Below are 26,231 nucleotides of genomic sequence, written 5' to 3' on the forward strand. Positions count from 1 at the left end.
GTGTAATTTGCACCCTGACCGGCCTACGTTTTACCGTAGACCATTATATGGTTTACACGCATTATCAGAAAAGTTGAAAACACAGAACGCAATTCAAAATGCAATCTTCGGTAAAGAAACGTGTATTTAAATTCTCGAACGGAACCAGAAATAAAACAAAAGTTGAAGAGACAGCTACGCTTTAGTCATGGTGATTAACCACCTCCTAATCGTAGCATGGTGAGTTGGGTTACATTGCATAGCGAAGGAAACTGGGACGAATGGTTGGAGGATGAGGCCGCAATGTCAATCCTGATGGCCTGGGTGAGGACAAGTCCAAAGAGAAAAACGCCTAGGACAATGATGACGCAAGCAAAAAGGCACGAAGCAAGATTTTTGCGGCGAATCATAGAAGGATCTTGCCTCAAGGTAACTTGCAGTAAACAGATCCCTTAAAGGTACAATCAAATTCATTTCTAGTTGCTTATTTTTTCTTTTTTTTTCATTTATCTTAGAAGAAAATATCTACTTACCCGGGAAGACAAAGATAAAGACAGCAGCTAGACTGCCCAAAATTTGAATAACTTGACCAATGTCTGGAATTAACACAGCCAAGATGAGACTGGAAGCGAACCATACAATGGAAATGAGAATACGCCCCCATTTTTCTCGCTGCTGGCCGGAGCCAATCGACGGTGCCGACCCACAATCCTGCCCTAAACTAATCAACGCTTCCCTGTCCAAGGTAGGCAGAGGTTACATGTGATGTTTTGATTTGAAAATATTGGCTAACTGACCTTCCACAGAATGCTAGAATGGGATAAGTGGCGCAGCTTTTCGCAGCTAATGCAACAATGGCAACGAGGACATGAGGTTGGGAGGCGTCATATGCCTGAAGAATATCACTTGGTACGTTGCTACCAAAAGTTAGATAGCCCAACGTTCCCGCAACGGTATAGGCCACGAAACACATAAAGATCGCTGAAGACATGCAAACCGAGAAACGCTTGATTGTTCTCTCTTTCATGCACGAATAGATGGGCACTGCTGACACATGGCACTAGATTTACAATTCGAAAACAAACAAAAACATGACAGCAGTTGTATGCTCTAATGATTTAAAAGAGACCATAATACCTGGTATCCAAAACAAATGACTGGCACTACAAGGAAGACGTCTGTCCAGCTATTTGGATTTTCTTTTATTGGTCCAGGTACGTAATCTCCTTCAAAATACTCGTAGGCAATTAGAACAACAACATACACGATAGATGATACTCCGACGGGGCTAACATATTTAAGAAAATCAATCCTCAGAGAGAAGCAGAGTGGAAGAATGAATATTGTGGAACACGCTGGGATAAGAAACTCTCTTTGCATATACCTGAGACATTTGAGAAAGAAAATATCATGCTTAAATGTACTCCAATTATGAGTAGATGAACAGCCGCAACTTACCAATAACTGCAGAAGTTTGGCCCATATAAAGAAGCCAGTGCTCTATCAAACTGATCACCAATTATGATTAAGAATGTTATACATGTCCCAAAAGAATACAAGGCAACACAAAATGAACCAATGTGTTGGCCAATTTTGCCACTTGCTCCATGAAGGGCAGCCTATGAAGTAATGGTAAATGTTTGTAAAAAATCTATGCACACACAAAATACATGCATTTCGAAACGCTACCTGAACTGTTCCAGCACCATTTACATCAGAGCACTTGGCCAATATAAGTAGTGAAGCTATCACAAAAATAACAAGAATTGTTTGCATGATAAGTGCAACTTCAATACCCCCAGCTTGATCAAATGCCTTAGGAAAATTTAGCAATCCAGCTCCAAGTGCGGCATTCACAATAAGGAAAATAGTTCCTAGATTACTGGTACCTACTGAAGTTGAGTTGGAAATTAGGTTTGACCAGCATAATATTTCAACTTAAACAAACCACGAGAAGAATTTCCCAAAGAGCTAGGGCGTCGGAGGGTGGAAACATCAGATGCAGGATTAGTTAGAGGCACTAGGTCGTTGCTATTGTCGAGATTAAAAGAAGGTACGATTAAGCCTGATTGCTGGTAAGTTTCGGCATCTTCAATCACGCTCGCCATGGCAGAAACGAAATAATGACAGGAAAAAATTAACAGTTCTAGGAGAGCTGGTATTCAAACTGGTCGAAATACGACCCCATTATATTCTTGCGTTAAAAGGAAAACTACCCAAACGCCTCTTTCCTGCAAGACGATGTGTCACAATAATGGACTTGTTTAATGGTGGGCTTGTTTATTTAGTTGTTTATCTTCTTTAAGGTTCTTCAGTTTAAGGATTAGTTGATGACTTTTTTTTTTACTCTTAGATGGCGTTACATGTAAATAATTTTTTTGTTTTTACGTTACGCTGTAGCGTACTGGCCCGCTAGCATCGCATCAAATATTCGGTATATTTCAAAAACGAAAAAAGATTAACTTAATGAAAAAAAGCAATTTTTCCGGAATCAGCATTCAATTTGGAGTATATCTTGTAATATTCAACCAATTCCAATGAGTTCCAGTTTTTGCCGAAAAAAAATTTAAGCCCGAATAAATAAGCCCGAGCGCCAGTACGCTACAGCGCTAGCGCGATGGAGCAGAAATATTCGGTGTATGTACGTAGAGAATTAACTAGAAATCTGACCGGGAGATGGCAATAGCAGTAAAGCAAAAAAAAAAGGCTGATATTTTTTTGGGGGCTGTAAAACGGATTGTATATATGGCAATCCGTTTTACACAAAAAAAAAAAAAAATTTCGCCAAAAAAAAAAAAAAAAAATCACACTTTTTTCTTTTTTTCCGACACGTAGCCATCTACCGCTCAGACTCGTTATTACTGGCGTAGGCAATTTCAGTCCATTGGATGCCATTCGCAGTTAGTTCAGTAGCGTGGATGGAGAGAATAACGCGTGGCTGGAGGAACAATTGAAAAATGGATAAGATAATACAACAAAAGGATGGTAAGTATAAACATTATTATATTGGTTTTCAATTATTAATTATTGTTTATTAGTTCAAATTATGAAGCTGCAGGCCCAATTATTGGAACAACACAAAATATTAGATAACAGCAAAGCTAAGGATGGTAAGGGCTTATACGTAATGATTCTATTTATTTGCTTTTATTCATTTGTGTTTTGTAGCTCAAATTTTGAGTCTACAAGCTCAGCTAGGGGAAAAGAACAAATTGGAATGGAACAGTTTCCAAACAGTGAAGGAGGTTTTTCCAAACTCATCCCTAACTGAACATGAGGATGAATTGGCATTAGGCGAACACAGTCAGGTACCTAAACTTTTCAAATAAGAATTCAAAATAAGTATAGAATTTTAACAAACAATTATTTATTGCTTAGTTATTCAGTCTACCACCTGACAGTGTGTTAAAGTTAAATTCTGTTAGTGCTGCACTAAAAGAATTGTTAGTAATAAGTCCATGCAGCGAAGGAATTGAACAATTGCGGGACCGTATTTGGGCCGAAAATGGGTGTGGTACGGAAACCCAGAAATAGCACGAGTTCAACATAAAACATGAATTAGGTACTTTTCGGTTTTTTGTCTATCGAAAAAGTATTTTTAATGCTATTATTTTGCATTCACAGAATTTTAGTGGGGGATCAAGTCAAGCCTGGAAGTGTTACAGGATGGAAGAGTGAGCCTACAGTTGAAAAACACTGAAAGTGCATTACCATTAAGGTATGAGGTAAAGTAATAGAGTATGCAAATTGTCTAATGAGAAGTACCATCTTGTGTGAATGAATCCTGTGTAACAGCAATCCTTTATAGTTCTGTCACAGCTAGAAGCCTCAAATAATTCTGCTTCTCTTGCTAAAGAACAACTTGTCCTTTACGTTCAGAGTGTTGGTGAAGCTGGGTACTTAAATGGCCCTAAAGATGTTTCATTTCGTTGGCATTGTAGCGATGAACATCATACATGGACTTTTTAGGTATGAAAGGAATTTTCTTGAAAATTTTTTGAATTTATGACAAAGCATTTCTCCTGCTTTTTGCCAACCATGTCTAATCTAAAAAAAAAAAATTATCCAATAGGAAAGGATTTTCAGCATACTGGGAACACAACTATCAACAATGCATCATTCTAGGGGTGCTATTTTATCATTCAAGAGACTTATACAATGATTTTCATCTGCAATTTGTATGGCCTTTCCAAGCTTCTGCCAGAAGTTGAATCTATAAGTCATGTAAGTCACATGAGCAACAATTGAGATGCTTAATGGTGTTGTTTTTCTATTCTCAGCATAGGTTAATAGTACATTGGATCTGAAAAGATTCTTGGTTGGGGCAAGACACTGAATAAATTGTAATGATTGAATGGATGACATGACATTTCTATACTTAATTTGGATTCGCGAGACGGTATTTTATATTTAAAAAATTGAAGTGCATATCTGGGCTCCCTTCCTTTCCGTAGCCCCGTTTCCCCTTGACTCGTAATAAGCCCGTAGGGGGTCATGCCCCTACTGTACGGTATATATAAAAACAACATATACCGAGGTTTGGAGGGCTCTGGCCGGAAAGGGGACGTGGGGTGCCGCTTAGTCCGATGATGTGTTCACGGAGGGCGATGTGGCTACCCACAAATCCGAACTAAAGGTTAATCGCTCCTGTAAAAATGTTCCAAATCTTCAGCTCTTCTTCCGGCTTCTCTTAGCCAATCACCGGGTAATCTCCCCGGTGGGTCAACAAGGCAGTGTCTCCCCCTGCCTGGGTTGACGGCAACTTTTGAAAGGGCTATTGTGCCTTTTTAAAGTTGCAAAAATAATTGTAATGTGCAGAGAATTGTCAATAAAATTTTTTTTATAAAATATTTTTTGCAAAATTTGTTTCTTTCATTGTCTGTGTTAGCTGTGTTCACACATCACATTTATCAACTTTTTTTTTTTTTGCATTGCTTTATTTGTTTTTGTCACCTTTGATTGTAAGCATTGTTTCCATTGGTTTATCGTTTATCTGTAAGCATTTAATTAATTATTATCCAGGGATCGAACCCTGGATTAATCGTTTATCTGTAAGTATTCAATTATTATTTATTACACTCTTTGAATTCTTCAACTTAGATTCAAGGAACAACGTGTAATATCTGGATATTTTTTGAAGTAATTTTGTATATTGCTTTACTCGTATGGGAACCGATCCCCAGACATTCAGCGTGCAACGCCGATGCTCTAACATTGAGCCACGAGATATATCAAAATATTTTATTATCGCATATCATATGTTATCGTCTAGGATGTTTATGCAGTAATTATATGTTTATCTTTCTATTGCTTTCATATGGTTCTTAGCTCTGTGGTAGAGACTTTAGCTGCGATACCTGTTACCCAGGGTTCAAACCTCAATAGATGTGTAAAAATGAAGTAGAGTAAATGTAGAAGAGTATTTTGCAGAATTGCATTTCAGTTTTATTCTAAGTGTAAATACAAGTCCACAAGTGACTAAAAAAAAGCCAACTTGACACAATATGATTCATGGCTCATTGGTAGAGCATCGTCGCGGTATTCCGAACATCCAGGGTTCGATCCCTGGTTAATAATACAATGCTTACAGATAAACGATAAACCAATGGAAACAATGCTTACAATCAAAGGTGACAAAAACAAATAAAGCAATGCAAAAAAAAAAAAAGTTGATAAATGTGATGTGTGAACACAGCTAACACAGACAATGAAAGAAACAAATTTTGCAAAAAATATTTTATAAAAAAAATTTTATTGACAATTCTCTGCACATTACAATTATTTTTGCAACTTTAAAAAGGCACAATAGCCCTTTCAAAAGTTGCCGTCAACCCAGGCAGGGGGAGACACTGCCTTGTTGACCCACCGGGGAGATTACCCGGTGATTGGCTAAGAGAAGCCGGAAGAAGAGCTGAAGATTTGGAACATTTTTACAGGAGCGATTAACCTTTAGTTCGGATTTGTGGGTAGCCACATCGCCCTCCGTGAACACATCATCGGACTAAGCGGCACCCCACGTCCCCTTTCCGGCCAGAGCCCTCCAAACCTCGGTATATGTTGTTTTTATATATACCGTACAGTAGGGGCATGACCCCCTACGGGCTTATTACGAGTCAAGGGGAAACGGGGCTTCAGAAAAGAAGGGAGCCCAGATATGCACTTCAATTTTTTTAATATCAAATACCGTCTGGGGAATCCGAATTAAGTATAGAAATGTCATGTCATCCATCCAATCAATACAATTTATTCAGTGTCTTGCCCCAACCAAGAATTTTTTCAGATCCAATGTTACTATTAACCTATATTGAGAAAAGAAAAACAACACCGTTAAACATATCAACTGTTGATCATGTAACTTACATGACTCATAGATTCAACTTCTGGTGGAAGCTTGGGGAAGGACATACAAATTGCAGATTAACATCATTGTATAAGGCTCTTGAATGATAAACTAGCACCTGTACAATGTTGCATTGTTGATAGTTGTGTTCCCAGTACATGAAAATCCTTTCCTATTGGATAATTTTTTTTTTGGTAGATTAGACCTGGTTGGCAAAAAGGAGGAGAAATTCTTCGTCATAAATTCAAAATTATTTGAAGAAAAATCCTTTCATACCTAAAGAGTCCATGTATGATGTTCATCTCTGCAATGGCAGCAAAATTAAAACATCTTTAGGGCCATTTAAGTACCCAGTTTCCCCAACACTCTGAATGTAAAGGACAAGTTGTTCTTTAGACAGAGAAGCAGAATTATTTGAGGTTTCTAGCTGTGACAGAACTATAAAGGATTGCTGTTGTACTGGATTTATTAACACAAGATGGTACTTCTCTGGATTATTTCATGTTTGGCTGAAACTAGGATTAATCTTTTGAATTGTTAATAAAATAAACACATTAGACAATGTGCATACTCTATTACTTTACCTCATACCTTAATGGTAATACACTCAGTGTTTTTTCATCTGTAGGCTGACTCTTCCATCCTGTAACACTTCCAGACTTGATTTGATCCCCCATTAAATTCTGTGAATGCAAAATAATAGCATTAAAAATACTTTTTCAATAGACATAAAACCGAAAAGTACCTAATCCATGTTTCATGTTGAACTTGTGCCATATCTTGGTTTCCGTACCACACCCATTTTCGGCCCAAATACGGTCCCACAATTGTTCACTTCCTTCACTGCATGGGCTTATTACTAACGATTCTTTTTGTGCAGCACTAACAGAATTTAACTTTAACACACTGTCAGGTGGTAGACTGAATAACTAAGCAATAAATAATTGTTTGTTAAAATTCTATACTTATTTGGAATTCTTATTTGAAAAGTTTATGTACCTGACTGTGTTTGCCTAATGCCAACTCATCCTCACGTTCAGTTAGGGATGAGTTTGGAAAAACCTCCTTCACTGTTTTGAAAGTGTCCAGTTCTAATTTGTTATTTTCCAGTAACTGAGCTTGTAGACACAAAGTTTGAGCTAAAAAACACAAATGAATAAAAGAACACAAATACAATCATTACATATTACCATCCTTAGTTTTGTTGTCATCTAAGATTCTGTGCTGTTGAAAAAATTGAGCCTGCAGCTTCATAATTTTATCTAATAAACAATAATTAATAATTGAAAACTAATAAAATAATGTTTATACTTACCATCCTTATCTTTTATTATCTTATCCATTTTTAAATATTTTTCTCCAGCCACGAGTTTTTCTCCAGCCACGCGTTTTTCTCCAGCCACGCTACTCAATTAACTGCTAATAGGATACAATTAACTCAAATTGCTTATATGCCTGTAGTAACGAAACCGACTGGTAGATGGCTACGGGTAGAAAAAAGAGAAAAAAGTGGGATTTTTTTTTTTTTTTTTGGTTTTTTTTTTTTTTTTTTTTTATGTAAAACGGATTGCCATATTTATGCATTAATTTCACTGAATTATAAAGCAACATTTTCCAAAAAATAAAATTTCTGAAAATATAGTTCCAATTCTACATGCTAGACGGCGGCTCCACTGGGCGGCGTCCTGCGCCCAGCTGACGAAAGAGAAGAATAAGTGAAAGAAAACTTTTGTTTTTCAAGAGCGTATTAATTGTTAAAGGAATAGATTTTCGTGATCGTTAGCTGTTAAGCTTTTGGGTCTTTACGCCTACAAACATGTCCGCTTCATGCATTTTTCAAAAATCATTTATTTTCTTTTAAATCCCTTCGATAGTAAGCCACGAAGTCACTAACAGGACGTTGTTGCTATGATGTTTTCCCGCTGCACCGATAGTTGAGTATTGATTTTCACGCTTTTGGACCAGCGCGCTTCCCCCTTTTGAATGGCAAAAAGTCTAGCCTTGGATGACTACTCTTGATGTTTGAAAATCATGGAATCAGTGAATACAGATGTCATCATGGGTTTGTTTGCAACCAAATCAGCAGTTGTAGACAGTGATACCATAGTGGGAAAGTGTTGCAATGAAGAAGAGCAAGGGAAACAAACCAGACTTCATGATGAAGAAAAAGCAGATACTGTCCCCTCACCCCTTGTCCTAGTGTCACCTCTTACTGCATTACAAGACTTGACACGTGAATATCAAGAAATAGACCCCATATCTTCTAAGTCGACCAGTCTCTCTGAAGTGGAAGAAGGACAAATTCTTGAATCATCCTCTGATGCTTTTGATCTGACTACAAACATCAATAAGCGACCAAGTTCTGTGCTGTCCGACACATCTGGTGGAGCTGGGTTGGCTAAAAAACCCAAGAAGAAGATCTCGTTTTCATCTGTGACAGCTTATTACTTCCCCAGAGCGCAAGGTTTCACCTGCATTCCTTCACAAGGGGGTTCAACACTGGGTATGGCTCTAAAGCACAGCCATGAGGAAAGCTTTACTCTAGCTGAACATGCAAATTACCAAAGACGGAATCATCGTAGGCATGTCATAAAATTCTGTTTAAATTAAGTCACATTTTTACAAGTTTTAACAAAATACATTTACTAGATTGTTGCTCCAGCTACGTAAAAGAAGAAAGAGTCGTAGTGCGACGAAAGCCAGCGAAGAGGACGCAGTGGCAGCAGCGGCAGCTACAGCTCTAGAGGCCACCAACAGTACCTTGGAAGTCTTTGCCAACAACAGTAATCCAGACACCAAAAATAAGAATGAAGTGAAAGAATCCGATAGCGATGATAGTGATGCAGATGGACAACAAATAAGCGATGTGTCTGATTCTGAACTAGAAGTTGACAACTATTATTTTTTACAGGTAAAGAAATACGAAATATGTGTGGTTGACGAAAGAAATCAACTAAAATAATTAACTTTTGATCTTGTTTTCGTCAGCCTGTTCCGACGAGGCAGAGACGAGTATTGTTACGGGAATCGGGGATTGGGAAGATAGAAACATCAGAGAAAGATGATTGCCGTCAAATCCGCGTATCTCGGGAGTCCTGTGGATGTTCGTGCCAAGTAAAACTTGCTTAAATTTCATGTAACTTGTCAAATTTGACCGCTGACCATGCCCTAATTTACTTATTAGGGCTATTGCGATCCTGAATCGTGTTCCTGTGCCCAATCAGGTATTCAGTGCCAGGTCGATAGGCTTAACTTCCCATGTGGATGTTCGCGAGAAGCATGCGGTAACCCATCAGGACGTGTCGAGTTTAATCCGGTACGTGTTCGGACCCATTTCATCCATACACTGATGCGAATGGAGCTAGAAAATACTCAAGAGCCCAGTAAAAGCCTACAACCTCCTCATCATAATCAGCCACACCCGTTACTACAAAACATCGATGAGCTTCCTGCCAGCGAAATAGACATTGGTGTGGCAAGCACGGTTAGTGCGTTAGTACCGCCGGAGTCACATTATAATTGGGACAGTGTGATGCAGTTGCCATCGTCTCGAGACCAGCATCAACAGGCGCTACAGCAACCGCAACAACATGCTAGCTACCCTGTTCCCGAGCCCTTGCCCGAAAACGGATGGTTTTGTCATTATTCCAATGACGTAAGCAATACTTATCCGCTTTATTCTGGACCTAGTGCAGCTAGCAGTGCGGAAGTCTTCACCTACGATCAAGCTCCGTATGATTCATTGGGATACCATTCTACTGAGGTAGCGGGCGAGAATTCTCAACAACATTACACCGAATTGGTAGACAGCAGTAGTAGTTCAGGCTATGCCGGAAGCGCTGTCAATAATAGCACAGCAGAATTTTACACCGAATACGGTCAAAGTTACCAATCGTTTGATCCACAGGTGTTTAATTATCATCATGCGCCTAATGATACGTACAACGCTACGGATGAGATTTATAGTTACGCGGAGGAAGGCTCTAGTTTTGGTGTTAACGGTGTTAATGCCAACGCCGTTTGTGGCAGTGGTTCTAACGGTGGCTCAGTACTCGATGCTGTCAACGATGCACCAAAGACCGAATCGTCCAACAGTAGCTCAGAAGAGGACGTTCTCGATATGAGCAGTTCTCTGGCCACCATTGTTAAAGAGACCATGGTGTCTGTTTGACGGTATGCCATGTTCTCGGCGTAACGTATTAATTTAGTTACCTTTTTTTCCCACCTTGTAAACGCTTTCATTAATGCCCAGTACGTGCTCTGGCATGTTTTGGGGTAAGATTATTATTTCTTTCTTTCGTTTTTTTCATTTGCCAAAATAGCGATTAACGCGTACTATGCCATTTTGAACTTTCTTTGTAGCTCGCTTTGTTAAGTAAGCCTCAACGGACGAAGGGCTCGTCATTTAGATAGTTATTTTGTACCTTTTCCCCATCGTCCTCGACCTTCTGATTCGAATGCGATTCGGCCAAAGCGCAACACAGTTTTTTTTTTTTTGGTTGTTCGTTCTCGTTTTTGTTATCCGACTTGTTGATTGTTATTGTTTTGCTTTCCGGGGCCGAATTCAAAAAGGAAACAAGAAAGAAATAATAATAATTCAATAACATAAGCCGCATGGAGAAAAACAAAATTCAGAAACTCAAACAAATTTTTAAGACACAACGCGGTAGGCCGACGATACCATTTGGTTTGTTACCGAACAGGGTTGTGAAGTCTTTAATAGTCCAGTTGCAGTTTTAGGTTTTCAGATCACTCACCCGGGTGAGTCATCTTTGTCTCCGAATGTGCTAGCAAGTTATTTGAAAGCCCACAGTATTATTTACCTTTCTTAATGACTGCCTGACCGAGAACAATTTAAAATAAAGCCGATCCCAATTTTACCTTTCCGAGTGAGTTTTATATTGCTTGTCGTGTACTGTACCCCTTCTCACCTTACCTCCGAATTGGTATCAAGAACTGATGACAAAATGACAAAATTCAACGATGCAATGAATTTATATTTAAAATGAAACTGTAACTTGTTGGCAGAATCCAAACTAGTAAATCGTATCCGAGTTCCCAATGAACTCGATTTCGATGTGTTCTGTACCTAAAACGCGTGCACTTGTTTCTTTTCTTATTCTTGTACGAAGAAGAAATGGGCAACCCGCAACAATACCATCAATACAATCTGTTTTTCTTGTCAATTCGGTACAAAGTTCATCCTTCACCCAAACAACCTGAACTTTGATGCACACCGTGAATCGTATCAGATGGAACAAGGCCGGAATTCGACGTCCGTGAATACCACTCTCCTGTTAGTAAGTATTAAGTTTGACGTTTATTGCTCATGATGGCTTGTGGTAGTTTAACCCCTGGAACTTTCTTAGTATAATGTTTTGGAACTTGCATCATTTTAGACGATTTTATCAGTTTACAGAAGTGGTGCGTGACATTTACATCCTAAGTCAGAGCAGTGCATTGAAACATGCTGAGCTCCAGCGTCTGATGGTAAGAACTAAGTTTACCGGTTAACCTTTCTTTAAAAAAAAAGATATCCTATGCAATGTTCATCCGTTATGTCCATGTGTGTGTAGGCTTCTTGGCTTACATTGTGGCATGAGTTAATGGTAACTATTTTTAAGTAGATTACTATTTCGAAATTGTAGAGTATTCTAAAACCTAATTTTAAAATACTTTTTCGAAAGGACAACTCATAAGATGTTTTAGCTTACTTGTATAGATGTGTATCCGTTTCTTTACATATCCATTAATTTTTGGAACAAAACGAAACGTAATCACGAGTTTACGATTCGTCATCAGTGAAAGCATTCCTCCCTGCCTGGTTAAAAAAAGGTAACTGGAGGATAAGTCCTGTTATAAAAGAATAAGGTAACAGATAAGTGCATTACATATTCTAACGTAAAATCCATTTGCATTTTACCAGTGATGAGTCCTCCGACGAGAGCAAATGCTAAAGTGGTTCCTAGGGCAGCAATTTGGTAAGCTCCTTGGCCTAATGCCGAACGACCGAGTCCTGGTTGCACGTTTTCCACATGATATTGGATATCCCAGTAGTCTAAAGTTTTACCCATTGCTGTCCTAGCAGGAAATTGCCGGTAGAGACTGAAAATTTGTAAATTCAAATTATTTTTGGAAAAGAAGTAAGAAAGACCAAATTCACCTGTAATTGTAATTTTTTTCAGTTGCTAGGGCAGCCGCAATAGCACCAACGAAAGCGGCAATTAATCCGGACAGACCATGGAGGTTATGAATACCACAAGGATCGCGTATTCCAAATTTTCGATTAATTCCTGGCTTAAGGTAATGATGGTTTAAATGGGCAAGTAGTAGAGTAACATGATGGCTTGCATTAGTTATTAGCTATTGTTAGTTACGAGAACCTACAGTTAAGTACACCATCCCTAGTATTGAAACTAGTCCAGCGACACTTCCTACGATGATTGCACCAAACGGATGAATCATCATGTCTGCAGCCGTTCCAATGGCAACCCCTCCTGCTAACGCTGAGTTTTGAATATGTACCTTCAAAAAATTATTAACGTTTTTGGTTTCTCCTTTTACTGCAGCGAGAACTTCCAACTTTGAATGTGCTCGAGTGTCATCTTACCGTGAAAAACTGTTGTTTTTTGTCCACAAAAGAACTGAGACCGATGGCCAAAGTCACAACTGCACTAGCTGCTAAAGAGTAGTATGTGTTAATAACAGCTCTGTGCTGGGCATCGCCTTGAGCTAAACTAGCATTTAGTGTGGGCCAAAATAGCCAGAGAAATATTGTTCCTAAAAGCAATCCAATAAAAAAATATTCTCATCTTTCCGTTTTTCTTATAAATAGGCAACAATTAAGAAAGATACCCATCACAGAGAAAAGATCCGGAGTAGGAAGGGTGATGCAAACGCTCTCTTTTTCCGGCCTGTTATTACGCAAGACACAGCTCACCATCAGGCCAAAGTAAGCTCCAAAAACGTGAACCAACATAGAAACTCCAACATCGGAAATCTAAGTTAAATAATTAAAAATTAAAATAATAATAATATTAATACGTAAAATAACAGAATTAATTATTCACGAGTAATGTACCCTACCTTTAGGATATCAAGACTTATATATTCATTAGCAGCGAAAATGAATACTTCGCAGATGACCATAACTATTAGCTGAATTGGTGTGGTCAATTCAAGAACAGCTCCAAATGAAATGAAAGTGGTTAATGTGGCAAAATCAGCATGCAATAAGCTGTGAGTAGAAAATATCAATAAAAATAATCAGTAGTTAATTAGCAGGAAACTTACTTGGTAATGCTAACGTGTATTTTCCCTCGTTGCATCTGGAAAAATCCTTGGCACAGAGTCGCCCATTGGAGGGTAACCGCAGCGATCAACAAGTTGGGAACGGCAGAACTGTAACCATATCGTTTTAAAAAAGTTCCGAGGAAACCAAACCCAACGACCATCGTCAAGTGAACATCCTGGAACACTGGTTGCAAACAACGTGCGAAAATTTAGAAAAAAAATCCACATGTGTTGGCAGACAAATGAAAAAGTAAGTGAATGCAATAACATTGCTAGAGATGAAATCCTTTAGGTGTTGTGAATAGCATTAATTACTGTAGTAGTAAACAGATGAAAGATGATTTCGAGGATGAGTTCCACGAACGCGATCAGGATCGTTTTCTACGACAATTCCAATGGATTCTCCAGTATAATCAACAAACATCGCAAATGCCCAACATAAAGCAAGTTCAAGAAATATCGCACACAATGCGAAACTGCCATTCTCCATCGTGAAATGCATGGCATGTGCTCCTGTAACTGGTAAAACTGCTACTGACAACAGTGCTGGTTTTACAAGAAACCATACGTAGATTCTGAAGTTACCTTCACCAGTTGACCTTTTCAGGCTCCATTCATAAAGCCCTACTAAGGATGATTCTCAAAGAGTAAGATTTCCCACTGTGAAAGCTTTTTAAAAATAGGTTGGTGCAATCTAGCCAAATAAATTCGCATGCTACAAAATAAATAAATCATTAAAATCACAAACTACTCCGATCTTTTACGTAATACTCGGGTAAACGAACATGTGCCTTACCGACCTAAACGATGGATGGGTTACCGTAACGTTAAACGTTCGACATGGATGCAGAAGAAAAACACTGCCACTTTGTACACAAGCATGTTGTAACAGTTTTAATTTGCACCGAACACACGTTTGGACGTTGTGTTCTATGTCATGTTGATGTTATATTGTTATTTAGTCACATGGCAGACTGCCGTCTCGCTGATGAATCACGTTTCACATGTAACAACAAGGAAATACAGATGCCTCGAGGCGCGTGGTTTGTTGCTCAGTGTACGTGTACCTGTTAACAAAAGGGTTGCATCAAATTAACAAAAAAAAAAGTTTTAGTAAAAAGAAACAACGACTGGCTACATAGAAGCCTTCATTCCCAGACAAAACTAAAAATGCGTGTTGTGCTAATACCTCAAAACTGATAAAATCCTAAAAGACGACTCAAGCAGGCATTCTGCGTCAACTTACCACTTGGTGGCGTCGTTTTCTTATACTTGCATGCGACTCGTTCGACAGGAGAATAACGGCGACAGTTCCAATAGAAATTTTCATTGTCTAGTGCATTGGTGTTCGCCTTTCAGACCTGTGTGGGGGAAAAACAGCTGAACGCATTGGCGATTTGCAAATTTAATCCGTTGCTTTATTACTGTTGGTCTAGAAGAGATAGCAAAAATTTTGCCAAATCGTCTATTATTGTCTTTATGAAACCATCGTAGCAAGTTTTCTTGTGTTTCGATAAAAATCGATGCCCCACCATGTTGGCCAGCAGTAAAATTTTGCCAAACCTCAATGTTGATGTTGAGACTGGTAATCATACAGTCAATGTGAATAGTGAAACTGACATGCTGTCTACCAGCTCTCCAAAATGCCACTCCTTGTCCCACACTGTTCACCAACCTAGGACAAGGAACCTGCACCATCATGTCAGGGGCAACAAGAAGATGCCTCCCAAAAGTCCAGATCTAATAGAACTTTCTGATGCTGGCCAGTCACCTGTTTCGGTTAGTAATATGCCAGTCATGTTGTTGTGAAACAAAGGTTTGACAACATAATCTGATCAAATTGGATTTTTTTTAAAACCAACTTTTAATTTCCAGGTACCAGAGGATGATAGTAGCCCAGGTGTGACCACTGATGCTGATAGCGAAGATCCTTCTTACTGTGATACAGAATCTCCTACACCCACAAATAGTGCTGTAACTGTTGACCCCAAAAACTACTGGCAGGGAGCGGAAGAACATAGAGAGCTGCTTGCAACCGAGGGTGAAGAAGAAGATGATGATGAGGATGTGCAAGATGATAAAGACGACCAAAGGGATATTGAATTGGTGGATATCAACAGTTCTGACTCTGATGTTGGAACTTCAAATAACCCAAGTAGTGATTCTGATGGAGGCAACCTTTCTTATTCCAATGATGGTAGGCCAAATTTCCTGTCGTTTGATACTAACTAAGTAAATAAGATTCCCAGAATGTATCATTTCCCTTCAGTTGATGACATTGATGAAGAAGAATTATGGAAGATCAGTCCAGACCAGTTATCCTACTACAAAGTCCAATTCAAAACACTTCAAACTGACCCAAATGGATTGATTGGTGGCCCCCAAGCTAAACAGTTCTTTGAAAAATCCCGACTTCCGACTGCTGAACTCTCTCATATTTGGTACTTATGACACATGGTTTGTGCCAAAGCAAATTAATTTATTTTCTGGCGGAATTCTTACAGGCAACTGAGCGATGTGACTAAGGACGGTGCTCTGTCTTTGGCTGAATTTTGCACAGCAATGCACCTGGTAGTATTAAGAAGGAACAAGATTGCACTGCCTAAGCAATTGCCACCTGCACTTGATCCTTTGCAAATGCTTGAAGTTGCACCCCTAGCATCACAGTCGACACTAGTGGCATCAACTGTTGCGACAACAGTCACTGATAAGGAGCCACAAAATAGCCAAGTGAAACCCTCATCGTCTAGCGTACAGACGGCCGTGGATGGTTCTGGCGCCGTCCAGCATTGGACCAAATTTGTCGACTCTCCTACCGGATCGGTGGCATCACCTGGTCCCCAACCAGTGAATTTTGACTTCAAACGGGCCCAGGTGGAACAAGATCCACGTATTCTACACCCAGTCGCCTTGCGGCTTACACCCGAGTCTCAGCAGTCATCTGAAATGGGTCCGTCTTCTGGTGCCGTTTCCCTACCCCAACCTTCGACTGTTACTTCCCTCGGTAGCACTTTGACTAGCCACGCGACCTCCATTCCCTCTGCCACTTTAATTGCGAATTCATCGATTGGTAAAAAAGAACCACCGCCTCCTCCTCCTCCACGACCGTATAGAGGGCACACCAGGAGCTCTTCGTTAGACCTAAATCAACTTGGTACTTGTTTTCGTTCTTAAAGACAAAGTGGTTCGTTTTAAACATGTTATATATTTCAGGTCGCAATACTGGATTGAACTCTGTTGCTCCACCTGCTGTTCCTCCTCGCGTGTCGCCTAGTATGGTAAGGAAGCATTTGTAGAGCATGAAATGAATGCGTAACGACTTGATTTCGTCATCAGGGCTCTCCTAGGAAAGAGAGTGAATCAAACAATCAAACCACTAGCGGTGGAGCCTTCCAGGTTTACCGGAGGCCCACCGGACCGATTGCCATTCCTGCTGTGAGTACCAGCGCAACTCCTGAAAAGAAACTCGGTGTATTATTAAACACCTCGACGGCAACCAAAAGTTTGACATCTGTCATCGAAGACCACCAACGTCGAGGCGAAGTCCTGCGGAAACAGCAACAAATTCTGACCAAGCAGTTGTTTGATATCCAAGTAAATTTTTTTATTGAATAATGGATCTTTCTTTTAGTAAAACTATTTGATATAAACTTAAAGTTGATAATTGTTATTTGATGTTCTACTTGTTTGTTTTAGGAAGAGAGAAATCACCTAGAACTCCGTCTTCAAAAAATGCACTTAACCGATTCTCAGTGTTAAAAAAAAGGTGTAAACCGAACGACGAACTGCCAGTGCTTTATTGTCGACCGGGAGGTTAGGTGTTGTGAGGTGGTGAAGTTTCAAGCCAAAGTCAATGAGTCTGATAATTTTTTTTCTTTCTCTAATTTTTTTTTCCTTCTCCCATTTCCTGGAGATAAAACGTTACCACGTCAAGCATTCTACTAGAGCTAAAGTAGAAACAAAAATGGCAGCTTTTTTGTTCTCTTGTGAGAGAAGTGGAGAGGGGATTGAAAGATTTACTTGTTAGTTTGTTATCCTTTTTTTGCTACTTTGTTATTCGAAGATATGCTTCCGTCGTCACCTTTCCTTGATTCAGTCTGTTTAATTTTCTCTCTCTTTCTTCCACTCTCTTGCACACGTGTCGGGAACATTGTAAAATTACGGTATTCGCACACACACCGCTCATCCACCTCTCGGTCATATTATTTCTAAATCTCCTAAATGTACATTTAATTATCCCACCCGTTGCCTCCCCGCCAGCTCCTTCCTTGCTTTCTCCCTCATCATGCCGACGAATGATTGGCTACAATAAATCAAATAACCAATGTATTGTTATGAAGGAATGCTATAAGACGTGAATAAGATTATTTTATTTTATTTCTGACACAGTGGCTTCATCGAAAAGATCCAACAGCGTTTCTTCGAAGACTTTCATAGTATCGTGCTCTGAAGGCGAAATTTTCTTGAGCTCCAGCTGGATCGATTCGACTTTTTCGTCTGCTGTTGTGGAACCTACCTGCACTTCTTTCAAATTCAACTGAGTATCATTTTCTGTTGATTTAGCAATAATCCGTTGCAGTGACGTAAATCCAATTGTCCGAAAAAGTGGCGGTTGTTGGTAATCATTGAACATGTTGCTTCCTAGAATTATGGAGGATTGCCCGCATTGAAAATTGTAAGGTTTGCAATTTCCCATTGTAAGTTCTGGTAGAACGATGCCTTCTGGAAGAGGACGCATGTTATCTATATGGAAATAGCCGGCCTGACTCTGCAATCCTCTGCCGAGGAATGTGGTAATGCGAGTCTTGCATGGTTGCAAGTAATTCAGTAAGCTATGCCGTATGGTCATCCATGCCCATGGCGAAAGTTTTGCATAGTGCTATTGATAGAGAAACATGCTGGCCATTTGAATTTCTGAAGGAATTTTGATAAGTGTACCGTCAGAAGTAAATCCTTTGAAAATTGGATCTGCAACATGGTTTCAGGGTCTTCAGTTAATTGCATCCAGCTCTCAACATGATTTGTTGTAATGGCTAACAACGACTGGGCATCTGGAGCTGAAACGAATTGAAATTTCACCGACATTGCCATTAAATCGTAAAGTTTGTCAAGACTGTCTTGTCCGAGTCGCATTACGGAAGAATGGACAATATTTTCCATCAAAGACTTCAACATGGACGGCGAATTCAGCCTGTCTGGCCGAAAAATTCGGTTGAGGTACTGTCGATCCAACATCATTGAGAGTAAATCGTTCAAAACTAAATTAATAACGATTGTAAAAAGAAGGTTTAGATAGAAACAAAGGTAGAATGAATAAAAGTATTTTTATTCTCCTACCTTTAACACATTTTTCAACTGAAACATCCTGAGCTTGAAGACGTTGTTCTACAATGTAAAGCAGCTCTCCTCCTAAATTCAAATATAATAAGGGGAAAGCTTGAAGAATGTGGGCCATGTTCTTCGTCAAAACTTGCAAAAAATCCTTTAGTCTACAATTTCCTGAAATTTTCGTTTCTCAAAACTTACAAACAGAAACAATTTGTTTCCAAGGCAACTTTACTTCATGACTAGAAGAGGCTTCTTAGTTACCATATTGTTTCTTGTTTTCCAAGACACATGTGTACTGTCTGTTCCCGCGCGAACATTAAATCTTTTCCCCTGGTTTATTTAGTTATTATTACTCTTATTATTCTTGAAAACGCCATTTTGAAATTTCAGTCATATGTGTAACGTGTACGTTGATGTGTTAGTGCCTTAGTTGGCCAAATTTTTCAAGTAGCTGTGCACCCATAGAAGCATGGCTATTCTACACCAGAGTGATGCTGGCTATTTTGTGTGCCATCGTAGTCTGTCAGAAGAAATGTGTGGAAGGCCATACCTTCGTAGTTTGTTTGATATACGCACTCCTTTTCTGAAAGACCAAGAAGCTATGTCAGTGGCCCAAGAAATGGCAAGTGGTGTGCCCAAAAGGAGAAAGCGTAAGAAAAACCATGAAGTTAAACAGTTACCCCTTGAAGAATCAAAAGTTTTAGATTTCTTATCTGAGTTATCAAAGTTTTTTCAGCCATCACCGTCACCACTAGATTTTGCTGCAAATAATAAACCTGTTCGTGATCTAGTGACTCAGTTTCTGTCTTCAGCATCTGGCTCGAAAATCCAAGATCTCAATCTTGAAATGAGTTACTTCAACTCATCAGAATGTGTGATAGAGAAGGAAATAAATGGTGAAACTTTTATCCTTCCTCCTCATAGCCAGTTTTACAAGCATGACATCACTTATCTGGATACCCTCAAAACAAAATCTGGCTGTACGTTTTCTCTAATTGTCATGGATCCCCCTTGGACGAACCGGTTCGTGAAGCGCAAGAGAAAATCTGGCAGTGTAAACTGTTATCAGTCGATGGATAACGACATTTTGGCTACTTTACCTATTGCCGACCTTTGCACTGAAGGTGCTTTAGTGGCTATATGGTGCACCAATTCGAAGACACATCTGGACTATCTTACTAGTACCTTACTACCACTCTGGAAACTAACCTATATTGCTACCTGGTTTTGGATCAAAGTAAGTGCTTTACAAATATATCTTCTACCACAATTTCCTATCACTGATGACTATACTAATGGCCAGGTTACGGTCTCTGGCAAATTTGTATGTGAATGGAACGGACCCAGCGGCAAACATCCTTTTGAAAGGGTCATTTTGGCACGTAAAATGCATTCCGTTAAAGGATTAACAAGCGTGCCAATTCCGGATAGACAAATATTTGTTTCCATACCTTGTGCCATACATTCGTTCAAACCACCTCTTCAAAAGTTGCTCCAACCGTTTCTCGAAGGAAATGGTCAGACATTAGAATTATTTGCGCGTTCCCTTTTGCCGGAAACTGTTAGCTTAGGAAATCAGTTGCCGCTTTTGCAACACATTAGCTTATTTGAAGAGAGAGAACGGAACGTTTAATCGTTTTTCAAGATAAGCTTTTCATAATCTTTTTTTTGTTTTACCATACTAAAACATGTTTTGTTTTTTTGTATTGTTAAGCAAACTTGACACACTTTCCTAATGTTTAAAAAGCGAATTCTGAAACTGAATCATTAGTGATAACTGGAGCACTTTTCTTTCTTCTAATTAATTTTCCTTTCTTTCCTGATTGGCTTTGCTAAACGAACGATCCAAGCAGTCTTAAAAGAAAAATGTCACGAGGTTGGCAAACATTCGTCACTTGCTGTCACCAGTAATCTCTATGAACTATTGAATCATCGATCCATTGAAAAAATGTTGAAAAAATGTGTTGATAGAATGCGACGTGACAAATCGAAAAATTTCCACATTGAAACCTTGTGATGATAGATACTGTCACCCATTGTAGTTTCCCACCATAACCTATTACCAAACAACCAATAGATATAAAGGGCAAGTGAAAGGTTAAAGGTTTTCTTATTGTCGCCACGACAATTGCCTCATTTCTGACCATTTTCTCGAAATCCTTCTAACTTTATAAAGTTTATCATTAAACCACGTTCAATGATTTCTCTGGTTAAATCCCTTAAGACTTTCCTGATATAAGAATGATTGCGTTAAAAGCTTATGGGATTGGAGTCAACGGATTGAACTTACAAGATCCATACTTGTTTTTGTCCGCTAGCGTTAAAGCTTATTATTTTAAGTTCAAAATCCCTGTATTGTAACCGATTGATTTATGGCCTAATATTCACGGCGATAAAATAGTTGACGTATGACAACGCTAGAGACAAAGCTTATTTGTACTAATATTATCTGTTTGTAGTAGAGTGAAAATTATAGATCAAAGCTACATTCAGAAAAATAAACGTGCCATATCTTTTACATCCTCTTGTCAATAAGACAAATGGTAATCCCGTCAATGAAGCGTCGATCCCGGATGATGTGGCATATTCTACTACGTAAGAGTTAAATTTGTACCTGATCTCAGCACTAACATGCATTGTCGAAAGGACATTTCCGGTAAGTAATTATTCCCAGTATTTCACTGTAAAAAATTTTAGACTTAGAAACAAACAAGATACGCTTAACGATATGACATTGGCACCATTTTAGCAAGTGATTTGGACTCTATATTGGGGGCGGCATATTTGCAGTTGAAAGCTTTTCGTGAACTACAGTCTGACGCGTGAAAACAGAATACCTGATAGCCGTGTCGTCAAATAACGCCAATGACGTCCTATATCGGCATCTCTTTTACGACGTGTCTAGTCTCCTTGGTTGACAAAAAGTTGACGATAGATAACCAAAAGACAAAGATTTAAAAGTGTCCGTGTACTTAAATAAGTCGGCACATACCAGTCAGTATTTTTGAAGCTGTCGAAAGGTAAAGTTCAATGATGAAACACATATTTCGGATAAAGAAATCTTTCTTTGCTATATGTCTCGCGCTTGTCCTTCACTTTCACCATTCCGTAAGTAGAACATTTTAAACATTAAATTATGGTGCAAACCACAAATTAATAATTAATCCGTTTTTTTTTGCAATGAATCAATTAGCATGCCCAAAACAATTCATCATCCGTAACCAAATTTTCGGCCTCATCGATCGAAAATTCCAGATCTACAGCTCGTATTTTCACGACGTCTTATGTTCCAATAACTTCGCCAGGTATTAGATTTGATTAATTTAAAGGGACGATGTAATTTAAAGTCTGCCCGGGCAATCTTTTAACGAAAGCGTCCTTATTTAACAGCTGTAGTTATTGACACGACTACATCGCAACCAATTACGACTACTATATTTACTCCTCCCACTGTTCCGTGTATTGGAGATTCTTGTCCGACGACAGTAACATCTACATCAACTACGCCGGAAAGCACCACTACTTACAAATCGACTTCCACAACTCACGGTACGCTCTATACGCTTGCCATTTCTTTGTAAAAACTATATTATTATCAAAAACATGTTAATTTTTCACTAATTCTGACATCCATTTTTTGCAGATACCTCGTCTACCAGTTCTTCTGAATCAACTACAGAAATAACAAGCGTGACCTCTTCTTCATCCGAAAAAACAACAGAAATTACTTCGCCTACTACTGTAACTGACACAACTTCTATGATGACCTCTGAAACGCCAATTGAGAGCTCTTCGTTTAGTTCAACTTTTGATTTAACGTCTTCTTTTAGTACATCAACAGAAATTGCATCTTCTACAAGTTCAGTTACAGATAGTACAGATTCTTCTGGACTGAGTACGGAAACAACGACGTTCACGAGTATTTCATCATCAACGGATGGTTCAACAGAAGCTTCTTCCTATTTTACCACAACCGATGTGACATCTACTGTATCGTCTTCAACGAATCTCTCAACATCATCAAATACGATTACAGACAACACATCCCCCGATTTTTCTGAAACAACGGAACTCTCTTCGTCTACTACACAAGATAGTTCCACGACTGATGTTACTCCGCCTCCCACCATATCAACTGAAGGTTCACCGACATCAAGTACAATTACGGAAATCTCCTCCACCGATATATCGACCACAATTTCTACATGGCAGTCTTCTTCGTCGACTGAAATGTCTACCGAAACTTCGTCTTTTAGTCCAACATCTGATTTTACATCCACCGCTATTTCCTCCACTGAGCTTCCATCGTCATCGACAATAGAGACTTCAACGTTTTCAACATCCATTGAACCAACATCTGAAGAATCCAACGAACCGTCTTCCGTTACCACCAGTCCTGATGCGACTTCCAGTATAACATCCACGGTTGAAACTCCATCACCATCAAACACATCTCCATTATCCACTGGAGTTTCTGAAATGACAACAGAAATAACAACTTCGACGGAGCTATCCTCTACCGAGCTTTCAACTGAAATATCAACGGAAAGCTCTTCGTTTAGCTCAACTTCGGATTTTACGTCTTCTACCACATCATTGGAACCTTCGTCGTCCATTACAATTACAGACACCTCGTCCACTGATTTTTCACAGACAACAACAGAAATAACAACTTTTACAGAAGCATCCTCGTCTTCTTCGGCATTCACAACTGAAATATCAAGCGAGAGCTCTTCTATTTCATCAACCATGGATTCTTCTTCTATTACCTCGTCATCAGAGCCTTCCTCTTTGACGAGCACAGTTATAGGCTCCACATCAACAGATTTCTTTGAGACATCATCGGATAGTACTTCATCTTACATTACAGTAACAGCTGAAACTTCATCTGAAGCGTCTTCCATTAGTTCAACGTTTGATGTTACTTCGACTTCATCAGCTGAACCATCATTTTCTTCGTCAACAGTGACGGAAAGTTCATCCAGTGATGTTTCAAAGTCAACAGAAATTACAACAATCACAGAGACATCTTCCACTGAGACAGTGGAAACATCCTCCTTCAGTTCCACATCTGACGCTACATCCTTCATATCATCAACCCCATTTTCTTCAACCACGATTGCAGAAACTTCGTCCACTGATATGTTGACAACTGAAACATCAACCTGGTTCTCTTCATCGTCAACTGATGCAACAACAGAAGTATCAACAGAGATATCTTCTTTTAGCACAAGTCCTGATTCTACGTCGTTAATGACTTCATCAACAGAGTATTCATCTACGTCAAGCCCATATCCTTCATCCACCGATACTTCTACAACAGAAATCACAAGTATTACGGAATCAACAACAGATGTGACCACTGACATACCAACAGAAAGCTCTTCGTTTACTCCAACATCTTTTACATCATCTACCGACCTTTCGTCATCGACTTCACCGACAGACAGCACCCAGTCTTCTGATGCTACCACAGAAACAACAAGTTTCTCGTCAACATCGACAATGATATCAACTGAATTACTAACAGAATCGTCTAGTACATCCCCTGATATGAGTTCTTCATCTTCATCAACTGAGATATCGTTATCAACGAATACGGATCAAGCATCTACAGAGGCGAATACAGAGATCACAACCTCGCCCTTCAGCACTGAAATAACAACAGGAAGCTCTTCCTCAATTTCTACCACAGATTTTAGTTCATCTCCCACCTGGTCAAGCGAACCTTCATCATCGTTTAGCTCGGATTCAACATCCACGACGTTTTCTGAAGTGACAACAGAAACCACCATTACAGACCTCTCCTCGTCTTCCTCCCAAGAAGCAACAACAGAAATTTCTACTTCCATGAGTTCAACATCTGTTTTTACGTCTACCTCCCAATTGTCTTCGAGTACAGAAACCTCCGTCAGTGACATTACTACGGTGGAAACGACATCCTTTACATGGCCCTCATCGACTGAAGTAACAGCAACACAAAGCTCTTCTGCCAGTTCCACATCTGATGTTTTTACTTCTACTTCTTTCACTGCATCGTCATCAAGTTTCACAACTATAGATTCATCGTCTACCGATGTTTCCCAGGCAACGGAATCAACCATGTCTTCTTCATCAGACTCTACGTCAAGCATAATAATCGAAACGACATCAACGAAGCCTTGGTTTTCTGAGTCTACCACAAAAATTGATACGTCTTTACATACAACCGATGACTCTTTAAGTTCTACAACGGATTCTACTGAAGCCATATTCACGAGTTCTACAGAAATTAATCCGCCAACAAGCGTTGAAACTGGCAGCTCTATTTCTGAGATGTCTAGTACCGTGGTAAATCCAACAGGAGATCCAAATGAAATCGACGACCCATCTAGAAATGTTTTCTACGCTGTTGTTGGTACCCTTGGAGCATTGCTTTTGTTACTCCTGTTGGTTTTCACTATACTCGCCCTTACATATGCAAGGTAGGTTTATTTTCTTAAAAATGAAACAATGTAAATTAATAAGCTTTAAATTTAATCATTAATTATTTATCAGAAAGAGAAAAAACACTCCTCTCCTGCCGGTTACGGTTACCCAAGTAGCAGCGAGCGAAAACAGGTCTGTTTATAATTCTATATTTATATGATAACTAAAAAATGATCATGTTCGTAATGTGTTTAAAAGCTGGCCAACTCCTTTATCGTAGCTATATTTTTTAATTAGCAATGGCGCAACATTTAAAAAATCTTTCTTTGATAAGTAGAGAATTTATTATAATTGTGCTTTTTTTTTGTAGCTACGGGTCGCAAGAGGGAAGAGTTCGCGGATTATTACGTACCCCTTTGCATGGTTACTAATGCGAAAAAAAAATACATCTTCTACGCGTCATTTACTATCACGGAGCCATTGTGAAAATTTGCCTTTTTTGAATTGTTGGTCACCTATAATCCCCACTCAAAATCATATTTAAAGCTCTGCTCAATTCTTTTTTTTTTTCAGTGTAATAATTTGGATTTTAATGATTGTATCGCCTCTAAATTAATATTGACATGTGAAGTGTAATGGGACATCCATGTTGTCGGATACTTAATTAACTACTAAACTACTTAATCAACTAGGTCCCTCGGAAAGATTGGCATTAAGAAACATGTATCCTTATCGAAGATTTAACTGGCAGCTATCAACAATTTAGTGTCAACTTTGATTAGGTTATCGGCGGTAAAGGTACCTTTAAAAACGGCCGACTAATTTATGACGGTTTGTCGCCATCCTTTGCGGCGGCAACCAGCGGGAATAATGCCAATACTCC

General features: G+C 39.1%; 8 protein-coding genes and 1 long non-coding RNA gene across 11 annotated transcripts; 5 read left to right on the plus strand and 4 right to left on the minus strand.

Moving 5' to 3' along the window:
- Window positions 1-106: 106 nt before the first annotated feature.
- On the minus strand, window positions 107-2,298 carry LOC130688199 (sodium-coupled neutral amino acid transporter 7-like). 2 transcript variants are annotated; one of them, XM_059496816.1, is made up of 7 exons: window positions 1,928-2,298; window positions 1,669-1,868; window positions 1,438-1,598; window positions 1,117-1,363; window positions 777-1,039; window positions 513-715; window positions 107-430 (listed from the first exon to the last, which is right to left on the minus strand). In XM_059496816.1, the coding sequence occupies exons 1-7, from the start codon at window positions 2,085-2,087 to the stop codon at window positions 195-197; spliced, it is 1,470 nt and encodes a 489-aa protein (XP_059352799.1). In that variant the 5' UTR covers window positions 2,088-2,298; the 3' UTR covers window positions 107-194. The 2 variants fall into 2 exon arrangements, with proteins under 2 accessions (XP_059352799.1, XP_057367144.1); XM_057511161.2 differs by having other exon boundaries at window positions 1,669-1,871.
- An 856-nt stretch (window positions 2,299-3,154) lies between these two features.
- LOC130688211 (uncharacterized) lies at window positions 3,155-4,523 on the plus strand. Its single transcript, XR_009421802.1, has 4 exons — window positions 3,155-3,287; window positions 3,358-3,541; window positions 3,604-3,948; window positions 4,052-4,523. It is a non-coding gene; the product is annotated as an uncharacterized LOC130688211 (long non-coding RNA).
- A 2,402-nt stretch (window positions 4,524-6,925) lies between these two features.
- On the minus strand, window positions 6,926-7,708 carry LOC130688210 (uncharacterized). Its single transcript, XM_057511186.2, has 5 exons — window positions 7,635-7,708; window positions 7,510-7,581; window positions 7,319-7,458; window positions 7,065-7,248; window positions 6,926-7,002 (listed from the first exon to the last, which is right to left on the minus strand). Exons 1-5 carry the CDS (start codon window positions 7,660-7,662, stop codon window positions 6,938-6,940), a joined length of 489 nt encoding a protein of 162 aa, XP_057367169.1. The 5' UTR covers window positions 7,663-7,708; the 3' UTR covers window positions 6,926-6,937.
- Window positions 7,709-7,986: 278 nt separating this feature from the next.
- On the plus strand, window positions 7,987-11,505 carry LOC130688190 (cysteine/serine-rich nuclear protein 3-like). The gene is made up of 4 exons (XM_059496960.1): window positions 7,987-8,901; window positions 8,969-9,230; window positions 9,308-9,433; window positions 9,504-11,505. The coding sequence occupies exons 1-4, from the start codon at window positions 8,351-8,353 to the stop codon at window positions 10,488-10,490; spliced, it is 1,926 nt and encodes a 641-aa protein (XP_059352943.1). The 5' UTR covers window positions 7,987-8,350; the 3' UTR covers window positions 10,491-11,505.
- Window positions 11,506-12,047: 542 nt separating this feature from the next.
- LOC130688202 (ammonium transporter Rh type B-like) lies at window positions 12,048-14,114 on the minus strand. Of its 2 annotated transcripts, none has more exons than XM_057511166.1 (9): window positions 13,928-14,114; window positions 13,613-13,796; window positions 13,454-13,556; window positions 13,175-13,319; window positions 12,930-13,099; window positions 12,707-12,844; window positions 12,483-12,616; window positions 12,243-12,424; window positions 12,048-12,172 (listed from the first exon to the last, which is right to left on the minus strand). In XM_057511166.1, the coding sequence occupies exons 1-9, from the start codon at window positions 14,112-14,114 to the stop codon at window positions 12,105-12,107; spliced, it is 1,311 nt and encodes a 436-aa protein (XP_057367149.1). In that variant the 3' UTR covers window positions 12,048-12,104. The 2 variants fall into 2 exon arrangements, with proteins under 2 accessions (XP_057367149.1, XP_057367148.1); XM_057511165.1 differs by having other exon boundaries at window positions 13,406-13,556.
- Window positions 14,115-14,882: 768 nt separating this feature from the next.
- Window positions 14,883-17,393, plus strand: LOC130688191 (ralBP1-associated Eps domain-containing protein 2-like). The gene is made up of 7 exons (XM_059496963.1): window positions 14,883-15,391; window positions 15,488-15,809; window positions 15,882-16,053; window positions 16,117-16,766; window positions 16,826-16,890; window positions 16,949-17,206; window positions 17,309-17,393. The coding sequence occupies exons 1-7, from the start codon at window positions 15,146-15,148 to the stop codon at window positions 17,369-17,371; spliced, it is 1,776 nt and encodes a 591-aa protein (XP_059352946.1). The 5' UTR covers window positions 14,883-15,145; the 3' UTR covers window positions 17,372-17,393.
- A 528-nt stretch (window positions 17,394-17,921) lies between these two features.
- On the minus strand, window positions 17,922-19,108 carry LOC130688205 (protein OSCP1-like). Its single transcript, XM_057511170.2, has 3 exons — window positions 18,950-19,108; window positions 18,551-18,870; window positions 17,922-18,491 (listed from the first exon to the last, which is right to left on the minus strand). The coding sequence occupies exons 1-3, from the start codon at window positions 19,065-19,067 to the stop codon at window positions 17,982-17,984; spliced, it is 948 nt and encodes a 315-aa protein (XP_057367153.1). The 5' UTR covers window positions 19,068-19,108; the 3' UTR covers window positions 17,922-17,981.
- A 130-nt stretch (window positions 19,109-19,238) lies between these two features.
- LOC132088316 (N(6)-adenine-specific methyltransferase METTL4-like) lies at window positions 19,239-21,458 on the plus strand. Its single transcript, XM_059496972.1, has 2 exons — window positions 19,239-20,177; window positions 20,244-21,458. Exons 1-2 carry the CDS (start codon window positions 19,410-19,412, stop codon window positions 20,571-20,573), a joined length of 1,098 nt encoding a protein of 365 aa, XP_059352955.1. The 5' UTR covers window positions 19,239-19,409; the 3' UTR covers window positions 20,574-21,458.
- Window positions 21,459-21,787: 329 nt separating this feature from the next.
- Window positions 21,788-25,902, plus strand: LOC130688219 (serine-rich adhesin for platelets-like). Its single transcript, XM_057511199.2, has 6 exons — window positions 21,788-22,048; window positions 22,134-22,245; window positions 22,331-22,489; window positions 22,584-25,404; window positions 25,478-25,540; window positions 25,719-25,902. Exons 1-6 carry the CDS (start codon window positions 21,971-21,973, stop codon window positions 25,777-25,779), a joined length of 3,294 nt encoding a protein of 1,097 aa, XP_057367182.2. The 5' UTR covers window positions 21,788-21,970; the 3' UTR covers window positions 25,780-25,902.
- The last annotated feature ends 329 nt before the right edge of the window (window positions 25,903-26,231 follow it).

The sequence above is a fragment of the Daphnia carinata genome, chromosome 9 (genome assembly GCF_022539665.2).
Source record: "Daphnia carinata strain CSIRO-1 chromosome 9, CSIRO_AGI_Dcar_HiC_V3, whole genome shotgun sequence".
In the NCBI taxonomy this organism is placed as follows: domain Eukaryota; kingdom Metazoa; phylum Arthropoda; class Branchiopoda; order Diplostraca; family Daphniidae; genus Daphnia; species Daphnia carinata.